Here is a 12,012-nt window from a genome sequence, read left to right as displayed (position 1 = left end):
GCGCGGCCCGCGGCACCGCGCCTTCCTGCGCTAACTGCGAGTGCGCATGCAGCGCGGCCCGCGGCACCGCGCCTTCCTGCGCTAACTGCGAGTGCGCATGCAGCGCGGCCCGCGGCACCGCGCCTTCCTGCGCTAACTGCGAGTGCGCATGCAGCGCGGCCCGCGGCACCGCGCCTTCCTGCGCTAACTGCGAGTGCGCATGCAGCGCGGCCCGCGGCACCGCGCCTTCCTGCGCTAACTGCGAGTGCGCATGCAGCGCGGCCCGCGGCACCGCGCCTTCCTGCGCTAACTGCGAGTGCGCATGCAGCGCGGCCCGCGGCACCGCGCCTTCCTGCGCTAACTGCGAGTGCGCATGCAGCGCGGCCCGCGGCACCGCGCCTTCCTGCGCTAACTGCGAGTGCGCATGCAGCGCGGCCCGCGGCACCGCGCCTTCCTGCGCTAACTGCGAGTGCGCATGCAGCGCGGCCCGCGGCACCGCGCCTTCCTGCGCTAACTGCGAGTGCGCATGCAGCGCGGCCCGCGGCACCGCGCCTTCCTGCGCTAACTGCGAGTGCGCATGCAGCGCGGCCCGCGGCACCGCGCCTTCCTGCGCTAACTGCGAGTGCGCATGCAGCGCGGCCCGCGGCACCGCGCCTTCCTGCGCTAACTGCGAGTGCGCATGCAGCGCGGCCCGCGGCACCGCGCCTTCCTGCGCTAACTGCGAGTGCGCATGCAGCGCGGCCCGCGGCACCGCGCCTTCCTGCGCTAACTGCGAGTGCGCATGCAGCGCGGCCCGCGGCACCGCGCCTTCCTGCGCTAACTGCGAGTGCGCATGCAGCGCGGCCCGCGGCACCGCGCCTTCCTGCGCTAACTGCGAGTGCGCATGCAGCGCGGCCCGCGGCACCGCGCCTTCCTGCGCTAACTGCGGCGCACACACACTAACTTCATATTATATATGTGACGTTCCACGGGAAAATGTACCTTATGGCGGCTGGCGCTTACGTCGCCTCCCACCGTATGGAAGCGGAGCGGCGTTAATAATAGCGTAAGCGCCAACCGCAATATACTTTTAACCGTGGGACGTCACAAATATTATGACTATGACTAACTTCTACGACGATTTATTATGTGGTGTAATTCAACTGAGCAACTGAGCTGATTAAGTTGCTATACCGCACGGAAATACTTGTTTCCATATTCGCTGTGAGTGAAAGTTAACTGTAAAGTAATAGATACCTAAGAGTGCGGTCACACATATGGGGATTCGGCGAATATTCTTGATGGCGTCTCACGCTATCTAAGGGAAATGAAAGAGGCGCCAACAAGTATATTCGCCGAATCCCGATATGTGTGGCCGCAGCATAAGAAATAAATGAAATTACGTACTAGTAAAATGAATCGTTTTTTTTTATCCGCCTAGATCGCCTGTAACGATGCATCTTAAATGATATACGGTAATTCGCCAGTAACTGGCCACCGTTAGTAACTGGCCACTCTAAACTAAATAATAAGTTTTTGGTAAAAATTGCATTTTTGCTACAAGCTTTTATTGCTGACTGTACTTTTCTTACGACAGACAACTAATACTCCTCGAGACAATTCTAAAAACCCCTAATTCAATTCTAAAACACAATTAGGTTGCGTTGTTTCATCACAGAGTTCCTATGGCCACCTCCTGTCTCCATCATCAGATCAGCTCGATGGTACGATAATATTGCATTGTCATCCAATTTATACATGCATGCAAAATTTCAGCTCAATCAGAAACCGGGAATTGGATCAAATTTAACTTGCAAGATTTGATTACAGACAGACAGGTGAAACTAAATAAAAGCTTGTAAAATGAATTCCATTCACCTATGAACAGAATTCATTTTAGTATAAGGTAGCTAGTTATTGAAGGCTGGCCAGTTATTGAAATCTTACTAAAATGAATTCTGTTTATAGGTGAATAGAATTCATTTTTAGTTTAGGGTGGCCAATTACTAACAGTGGCCAGTTACTGGCGAATTACCCTACAGGTTGATTCACGAAGCTGTCACGAATGAACGTTTCATTAGGGGATATTACTGCAATGTTCTGCCGCCAGAGTGCAGCACTACCGACTCAGTAAATTCATAGACTAACTTGTACATACTGTGCCTTAAACTGTTTTTTGACTGGTTTTCACAGACAATAAAATATGACATTGATGCATCAAGGCGGTTTGTTAACAAGGGCCTACCGGTAAACGCGAAAATCTAAATTTAGTTATCTGCCTCTATATCGCATCTAAACTAAACTAAACATCTAAGGCATCGGTCCACTGTTACTTTTTACACTGGTTCAGGTGATATCTTAAATGAAACAACAATTCTTATCAAACTATATTTCGCCACGCAACTCCGGGAAATAAAAACAATATAAGAAAATTTAGAAACAAATCAACTTTATTATCAAGATGAAAAATTAAATCATATATTATATATAAGCTTAAGAAACAGATATGTCACCTGCACGGAACCGAACCAGGTGGAGGTGTCACTATAGCGTAAGAGCTAAGTTCTGGTCTCTCGAACTATATAGGTTACAGATGTGCGTAATTATTTTCCATCGTATTTTCACGGAAACGTACGAACGTGTCTTGCTATTTGAGTCAGTCTCGGCCTTAGAGCATTTAATAACCGGAGTCGCCTTTAAAAGCTTACCCCTCTGCCAAAAACCTTGCACAATTGTGCAAACTTTTGTATTGACTGACGTTTATCGACATGGCTATTTGTACGTTACGTACAAATCATGTACAAATAGCCATATATTTGACGTGCCCCTCCCCCACATAAATTGGCAGACTGTTTTGTACAGAAAATGACAGCCAATGCGTCTCCAGTTATTAAATGCTCTAAGGTCTCGGTACAAAAAGTACTGACGTTGTCTGAAGTAGCATGACAAATACGAACGTTTCCGAGAAAATATGAAGGAAAACAATTATGCACTACATCTGTAATATAATATTAACTAAGGCGTAGGTATTATATTAAAATTAGGTGTTAAGGGAGCTAAGTTATAATTGTGAAACTTTTAACCGTCCTAATTTATAATTTAAAGCATTCTAGAGTCGGTTCTATAAATATTATTAGGCTTAGAGTTGTTTAAAAAAAAAAAAAGATTTGTTAAACCTTATCAATGAATATACAGGACATTTTTGACAATATTGATATAAGGAGTAACATATCTTTGTAAAACCAAGCAATTATTAAATATTATACAGTATGGTTTATGACATAACTAATAAACAAAGTATAATACCTAAGTAGGTATAACAACAAAACCAAGCCTGAAAGTAAGATTTTTTACTTAGACGTCATTGGGTAAATCAAAGCGCTTTATTTGCCTTCTCAATAAAGAAATATTGCTATAAACGCTTAGTTCTTATTGATCATGAGACAAATAGAATATAGATCTGAGACGACTAAAGGCTGATTTAGACGGCCCGCGAACTCGCATGCGATTTTAGTTACATTGCGGACTGTTGGTTACGTCCAATTCAACCGACCGATCAAAAACCGCAATGTAATGAAACTCGCATCGTCTAAATAGGGCTTAAGGTTCAGTTGCACTAAATCACCGTCTATCAATTGTGGTATGAGATAACCTTCCACACAAATTAAACTAGATTTTATAGGAAATAGGACAAACGTTCTAAAATTTACCCATCAGCGACGTCATAACGACACCAAATGCACTCACTATAAGCCAGGGCGGTCAAAAGGTCAAAACCTAATCACAGCCCGAGAGACCACCAACGCTTATAGATACAATATAAAATAAAAACAATTATATCACTCAATTTCATAATGCCTTCAACTAAAGAGTAACTTTGTAAAATTTACATTTTCTCATTTAAAATTAAAACTTCACCGCGAATTTCCCATTACTATAATTGTCTTTAGGTAAGTCCAGATCTGCCGAATTCGTTCGCGCGTCATTCGCGAACCGATTACCTGCACACGAAATGCACGCTAGCAGTTAAAGTCCGTCTAAGGTAACTATGCACAAATTTTGAAGTGAAAATGTTATTTTAACGTCATATTTTCATAGGAATTTGACGTTTACGATGGCACTTCCACAGTAAAATCCGTGCGGTAAGCTTAGCACGTGCGCGCCGCGACAGTATCTCACGTGCGAGATAGACTACCTGTTTTTTCTAACTGTATTAATTAGAAAAGGATGGGTAGTCTATCGCGTGCTAGATATAGTGTTTCGTTTTTCTTTTTGGCCAATTCATTTCACAGCGTACTTACTTAAGAATACAAAGAAATTGTTAAGTTTACCGCAAAACACGGAAATGACCAGATAGTAAAAAGTCGTCAGAACCATCTTAACCTTTTGAACGCCACAGACGGCAATTGACATCGATAGTTTTTTTATGAAAATCTACTGAAAAACACCCCACTTTTAGGTTGGCATTATTTATTCACAAAACTAAATTTTACCCCCGTGGCGTCAGTGGCACGGGCACGGCAAATGGATGCACCGTTTGGCGTTCAAAAGGTTAAAGGTCGAACAGATTATCAACTCATCTCTCTGAAAAATAGATTGTTGTCAAATAATAGACAAAAGGGCCTTTACTCTAAATGACTATCCTCAGGTAATGGTACGAACACACCCTGTCGCGACGCACTCGTGCTAAGCCTAAGTTTATCTCGGTGCGACTCTAGCGATCCTTTTGCAAAATGGCGCGCACGGCGCATTCGCCAGATCTGGACGCACCGTTTATTTTTTAATTTTTATTTTTTAATTGGTAAAACATCTCACTAGCATAATATATTTACAAGGCGTTTGCCGCAGTCTGTTCATTGTATAAAAGTATCACTCGCGACTAGCGCATGGCACTGTGGGTCCGGGCGGGCGGCGCCTAGTCGCCGGGGTGCTCCGGACACGATCTGTTCACCTCGAACCATTGGTCTATACATCTGGAAAGGTAAATAAATTATATTAGTGTTAGTCACTCGTACATACATTCATAAAAGAATAGATTTATAAATAGATTCTACTCTAAAGCCGAGTTGTGAACTAAACTCAACATACAACTTTGGGAACAAATCAAAATACATATTTATTTTATTTGTGCTTTGTGGTGGCCTAGCGGTACGAGCGTGCGACTTTCAATTCAATCCGGAGGTCGCGGGTTCAAGTTCAATCCTCGGCTCGTACCAATGAGTTTTTCGGAACTTATGTACGAAATATCATTTGATATTTACCAGTCGCTTTTCGGTGAAGAAAAACATCGTGAGGAAACCGGACTAATCCTAATAAGGCCTAGTTTCCCCTCTGGATTGGAAGGTCAGATGGCAGTCGCATTCGTAAAAACTAGTGCCTACGTCGATTCTTGGGATTAGTTGTCGGACTCCAGGCTCCCATGAGCCGTGGCAAAATGCCGGGACAACGCGAGGAAGATGATGATGATGTACGAAATATCATTTGATATTTACCAGTCGCTTTTCGGTGAAGGAAAACATTGTGAGGAAACCGGACTATTCCTAATAAGGCCTAGTTTCCCCTCTGGGTTGGAAGGTCAGTACGGTTACCATGAGTTTGTCACTGACATAAACGCCGTCGAGAACGTAATTTACTTTCTATACATCTCGCTCGCACTCGCATATTAGTGCAAACGGGATGTATAGAAAGTAAATTACGTTCTCGACGGCGTTTATACGTCAGTGACAAACTGATGGTAACCGTACAGATGGCAGTCGCTTTCGTAAAAACTAGTGCCTTTGTCAATTCTTGGGATTAGTTGTCAAGCGGATCCCAGGCTCCCATGAACCCTCCAGTGGTGGAGGCCGGATTCGAACGCCGTCTTATCCGAATTACCCGAATATAGAATACACTTTATGTATACATACATACTATAAGTAGTCAACTCGTACTCGTAACTCGTAAGTAGTCAACAACGAAAGTAGCTATAAAAAATGCACGGGCACTGAAATCTCATCTCTGAACAAAGGCCTCTCGAAAGGGCCGATAACCTGAACTAGGTCGAGGGCCCGCGGGCCAAACACGGCCTTTGTGCACCGAGTGCACTTTTACAAGGGGCTGCACTGCACTTGCAATTAGGTAAATGCATCTACCGGCTATTAGGCTACACACAGCTTATTTTTGAAAGTGAAGATGTTCAACTAGGGAACACTAAATTATTTTGATTTGATTATAATATAAAATAAATTATAAATTTAAACTTTAACCGGTTCAATCCCAGCCTTGGTCACATTTTCTTTCATATGTGTCTTATGAAATCTATTTCAGTTTATATTTGTATGGGAGGTCTGTACTTTAAAAAAAGTTTTTATTTTACCATTCTGTCGCCACGCATGATTAATGTATCCATGCCAAATTGCAGCTTTCTAGCACTAACGATCACGGGGCATAGCCGCGGACGGACAGACGGGCATGGCGAAAGTAACTAAAAATGACATAGCTATTAATATGTATAATATTAAGAAGGTGATTACCCCTTGTGGTAGATGCAGAGGCAGGGCAGCCTCGCGATGGTGTCACCAGCGGTGAGCTCCTCGAGACAGATCACGCACTCGCCCTTTGAGTCGGAGAGCACGTCCTCTGAAACACCAAAACAACACGTTTTAAAAATATAGTTTTTAGTTTAGTCCACACGTCCACAGCTTCATTATGTATCCTAATGCCTAAGGCAATATACTATATCTACTGCCTAAAGAAAAAAATCTTTGCAATTTTTTACCAAATCGTCGGTCTTTGTTGGAGGCATTTCTGGGCTGTTTTCCCGGTATGTGGTCAACATTCAAGAATCGTTTTGCCCGAGCGGCCGGCGGTTCAACGAGCAATACACCCTTTGGCAAAGCTTGACAACTCTCAGAACGTCGATGAGCTTGATTGTTCTGCAGTTTTCCATATTTTTTATTTAATCTTGCAGGGATATTTAGTAAACGCTTGTTTATGTAAGGCGTAAGGCTGTATATGATGCCTTCGAGACCGTTTCACTTTCAAACTGTCGTGAGTACGGTTGCGCACTATCAAGTTAAGCAGTCCCCAGTACTCTTAAGTGCTTTAAAATGTAGTCGTAGGCAAACGCAAAATTCCGACTAAAAATACGTAACAACGTTATCCAGCGTTGGTGGCCTAGCGGTAAGAGCGTGCGACTTTCAATCGGGACGTCGCGGGTTCGAACCCCGGCTCGTAACGTTTTTCGGAACTCATGTACGAAATATCATTTGATATTTACCAGTTGCTTTTCGGCGAAGGAAAGCATTGTGAGTAAACCGGGCTAATCCCAATAGGCCTAGTTTCCCCTCTGGGTTGGAAGGTCAGATGGCAGTCGCTTTCGTAAATACCTACTAGTGCCTAAAGTGTCATTCTATAGAACTTGCTAACTATGTAAACAAACCGCCATATAGAAATTGTCAAAGAATGATGAATTTACTAGTGACTTTTGTTTACATAGTTAGCGATAAGTTCCATAGAATAACACTTTACATCAAATCATGGGATTAGTTGTCAAGCGGAGCCCAGGCTCCCATGAGCCGTGGCAAAATGCCGGGATAACGCGAGGAAGAAGAAGAACAACGTTATCCAGGAGCTGATACTGACCGTTATAGGAAAGGCGAGGCCTAGTGAGACACATGACGAGGTGGCACTCGATGTCATCTGGCAGCACAAATTTGCTGCACACTGGACATTTGATTCCTGAAACAACATAAACACTATATTAGTGGCTAGAAGAAGAAAAAACCGGACAAGTGCGAGTCGGACTCGCCCACCGAATTCAAAAAGGAGGAAATTCTCAATTCGACGGGATTTTTTTTAGCTTTTTTATATCGATCCCGAGACCGCTCGACACTTATAGAACCAACGATAAACAAATTCACAATTACGAGTAGGTATATATGTGGATGTTCTTCGATAATAATTCGTCTATCGAATGCTATTAGTTTAGGTAAATGTTTTCAATTACTCGACATAATATTATACTAGAATAATAAAACGAATTTACGTAAGGATCACAAAATGTTGTTTTGTAAATTGTCACGTAGAAACCTTAGCATTCAACCCGTAGCCTTGACTTCTCACGTAAAAAACACGTATATACGTACGTTACATTCTATATAGCAAGTCTGTAAATATTCGCAACATATTCCGTCATAAAATTATAACTTCCTTTTTCAATGTCGTATGTGAAGTTTATGGGAAAATACATCGTGTTTAAAGTGTGATAAAATTCAAATTAACACATTAATTGCCAACGTAGCGCTACGCTTGAAGCCGATGCCAGCATTTTTACGCTTTGTAGAGGAAAGCGGCTACGACCATAGAACCCGCCACTCAACGTGTTAATAGGGATCACTTCATAATTAAGTAAGTACGTAAGTAACTTAATTAGGGTTCCGTACCCAAAGGGTAAAACGGGACCCTATTACTAAGACTTCGCTGTCCGTCCGTCCGTCCGTCCGTCCGTCCGTCCGTCCGTCCGTCCGTCCGTCCGTCTGTCACCAGGCTGTATCTCACGAACCGTGATAGCTAGACAGTTGAAATTTTCACAGATGATGTATTTCTGTTGCCGCTATAACAACAAATACTAAAAACAGAATAAAATAAAGATTTAAATGGGGCTCCCATACAACAAACGTGATTTTTGACCAAAGTTAAGCAACGTCGGGAGTGGTCAGTATTTGGATGGGTGACCGTTTTTCTTTTGCTTTTTTTTTGTTTTTTTTTTTTTTGCATTATGGTACGGAACCCTTCGTGCGCGAGTCCGACTCGCACTTGCCCGGTTTTTTTTTAACAAGCAGAAACGTCTGCGAACGATGCTATTAAGTTTAGAATAAATTTAAAAGTGGAAAAAATACTGGATCTGGTCTGGCCCAAGACAGTAATTTTTCCACTTTTAAAATTATTCTAATACCTAAGTAACAATGTGATGTGAGATTAAACGTGATAAAATTAAAGTCCATAAAATTAGTCCACATACAACCGCGACAGCCTAAAGCACTCTTTATTATTTTTTATCTCTCTCTCTCTTCCTTCCTTGCCGTATCCGGCAATGGCGAGTCCATCAACAATTCTTATCCGGATTATGAAATGCCCTAATGTGGCTCGCAAAACCAAACTTTGTCTTGAAGATGCGGTCACACGATTTTTTATAACAAGTATTAGATCCGCTTGGTCACCATATATATATGGAAGGTTGCTAAAAAATAAATCGATAGCTTAAGTTAAGCCAAAACGCAAAGACCTGCGTCGTCGCCAACATTATTGGGACCGCTAGACTCGCTAGAGGCGCTAGAAAATACAGCCAGTCAGTTGCAGGATTCTCCAAAAAATACCAGCTATTTTTAAACACCTCCATCGCAAACACCTATCCGTTTGTCTGTCGTATAAAACAAAAGAACGTGAACCTTCCTTTGACATCGACAACAAAAGCAATTCAGCAGGTATTCGGGAAATGGAGAGTATCGATCTACGAGGATGGAGTGGTACCTGTCGTTTTAAAATTAACCTCTAGTAGCCTATAGGCATATAGAAAGGCTTTAATTATATTTTGAATTAAATTGGAATTTTATTTGTCTCAGCAAGTTTTGATCTGTAAGAGGTTAAAGCTAGTGTCCGACCGAAACCGGATTTTTTGCAGAAACCGAATCCGAAGGTTCGGTTTAGCTCTAGTTTCGATCGAAACCATGATAGATGAAAACCATGATTTTTATTCCTAAACCGAAAATATCAAAAATCCAGTTTTGGCGCGGCCGCAGAGTTCATCGGATATTTTTGGCCTAAACCGAACCTTCGCCCGAAACATGATTTTTATTCTGAAACCCGACAAAACTAAAACTTCGGCCAGACAAACGTAATGCAGAGTAATTTCTCCGTCGTGTATTTTATAATATGTATGATCGTAGGTATAACTACGAAATGCTATGCGATTAAAACCAAAGACATTATAAAGAATTAACACTATGAAAGTAATTAGCCCTATTTAACAAAAGTGAGTTTATTGCACCGTGATATTTACACCCGTGTCTACACAGATACTCGTAACAATTATTGGACATAAGTCCTCATATATCTGCGTGAATACTCGTATCACCACATCCAAATGTGATTTATGTATTATTGTTGAGCTCAACGATCTATTGTCACTGATACTGTCATTCGCTCGTTATTAGATTACTAGGAAGCCGTCAGACTGACGACGACTAAACATATTAATGAGGCTACGTCAAACATAACTACACATTAAGAACGACGGGACACGAGAGATATGACGGTCTTCGTTCCTAAAATATAAATGTCATATTCTTGGTCCTCGGTATTAAACTTGTTCATTTAGAGAGGCGAATGGAACGAATGATGAATAGAACTAATACCTAACACCGGTAAAAAAAAGGATTCTAAATCTAAAATGGTACCGACAATTTTATGCACATACGATACAAATAAAATGCAGTCAGATTGTATGCGTTCAGTGTCATGCTCGTTACCATATATACCTTTCACTATAGGTAATACCTACCTACTAGTTGCGGGTTTCCAAGTAAATTAATAAGTGGTTGGACATTTCTGAGAAATTTCATAAGAAATGCTAAAAGAAAGGTTACATTTAGTAAAATGTCGTTTTCAATACAAATATTTGTGAAGTAGCACCTGAATATTTTCGCAATTTTCGAACCTTTCTGAACCATTTACCATTTTAAAGTGAAATAGATGTCATATATACCAAAGAAAAAGTGACGGAGTCCTGCAGGGGCGGAGGCCGGATTATTTAACATTATTTTTCTTTTATTGGCCATCTTCAAGTTTTTCGTCAGAGCTGATTCTGCACCGACTGTGACGTGACAATATACGTCATATTTTCGTATAAATTTGACGTAAAAATATAGTGACATTTCCAGACATCAAAGCATTGGGCCGACTCTGAACGACCTTATAAACCTCACCATCATCTAACCATACCAATACTCGTAATGATTGCTACAACCATGGGAGGTAGTTCTCAGGGCCCAACGCATTACGATCCTGACGCAACCCCGCCCCGCCATATTGACCGTCGTGACGTCTGTGATTGCAGGCTAATGCCCCTAATAAACTTAGACCTCTGCTTAGAACGTTACTATGGTACTTAGAGCGTTACTACTTAGTACTTATCTTACTACCTCTATACGACGCATATTATTACGTATAGGTACCTTATCCACCTTCTATACCGTAATGCTATGTTTACTACAACTATCAATTGTTTAAATAAATAGTTGGGAATTGAATGTTGTTAAAGTACTAATACTTTGTTATCTAGTACAAAATTAGTCGAAACTCTGAACGGGACTCGGAAAGAGTGGTAGCACCCCTAGGGACTTTTGTTCAGGACTCTGAAATCTATAACATATCAAAATCTCAAGATATTTAACTGAAACCACATTTTCCATACTTTAGGTCCGGGGTCCTTTCCTGTCTGTATGGTAGTAGATACTATTATTTATTCTGTAGCCATACTACCATATTCTCAGGGCCCAACGCATTACGATCCTGACGCAACCCCGCCATACTGACAGTCGTGACGTGCATGTGATTGCAATAATTGCAGGCTAATGAACGCCTAATAAACTTAGACTTCTTCTGCTTACGTTACTAATATCCCACTACCTCTATACGACGCATAGTACAGTCACCTGCAATAATATGTTACTCTTCGAAGGCCGCAAAAATATGTGACACGCTATTATGGCTCTGCAAATAAGATCGTGTCAGATAATTTTGCGGCCATCGTTGTGTAAGAGGTGACTGTACTTTACCTAATCCACCTTCTATACTGTAATCGTACATACCAATGCTAGCCATTTGGGCCCTGAGAACATGGTACCATGTACGCATAAATGGTACGCATTATCCTGACGCAACCCCGCCATATTGACCGTCGTGACGCATGTGATTCCAATCATTGCAGGTTAATGATCGCCTAATAAAGATATACGGCTTCTGTTTATAGCTGTAGTTATCAACTACCTGTATTACCGTCGATCTGTTGACTGA

The 12,012-nt window shown here is 42.1% G+C and overlaps 1 protein-coding gene across 4 annotated transcripts in view; it reads right to left on the bottom strand.

Annotated features, from left to right (window-relative positions):
* Nucleotides 1–2,386: 2,386 nt before the first annotated feature.
* Nucleotides 2,387–12,012, bottom strand: part of LOC134795714 (E3 ubiquitin-protein ligase znrf2) — a 277,600-nt gene continuing 267,974 nt past the window's right edge. For all 4 annotated transcript variants that reach the window (XM_063767657.1, XM_063767658.1, XM_063767660.1 and 1 more), the window contains 3 exons: nt 7,582–7,677; nt 6,471–6,576; nt 2,387–4,931 (listed from right to left, as the gene is read on the bottom strand). In XM_063767657.1, the coding sequence (XP_063623727.1) occupies nt 4,874–4,931; nt 6,471–6,576; nt 7,582–7,677 (260 nt within the window). In that variant the 3' untranslated portion in view covers nt 2,387–4,873. The remainder of the gene's footprint in view (nt 4,932–6,470; nt 6,577–7,581; nt 7,678–12,012) is intronic.

Source organism: Cydia splendana, chromosome 12, assembly GCF_910591565.1.
Source record: "Cydia splendana chromosome 12, ilCydSple1.2, whole genome shotgun sequence".
Taxonomy (NCBI): domain Eukaryota; kingdom Metazoa; phylum Arthropoda; class Insecta; order Lepidoptera; family Tortricidae; genus Cydia; species Cydia splendana.
This window is presented reverse-complemented; position numbering and strand designations above follow the sequence as displayed.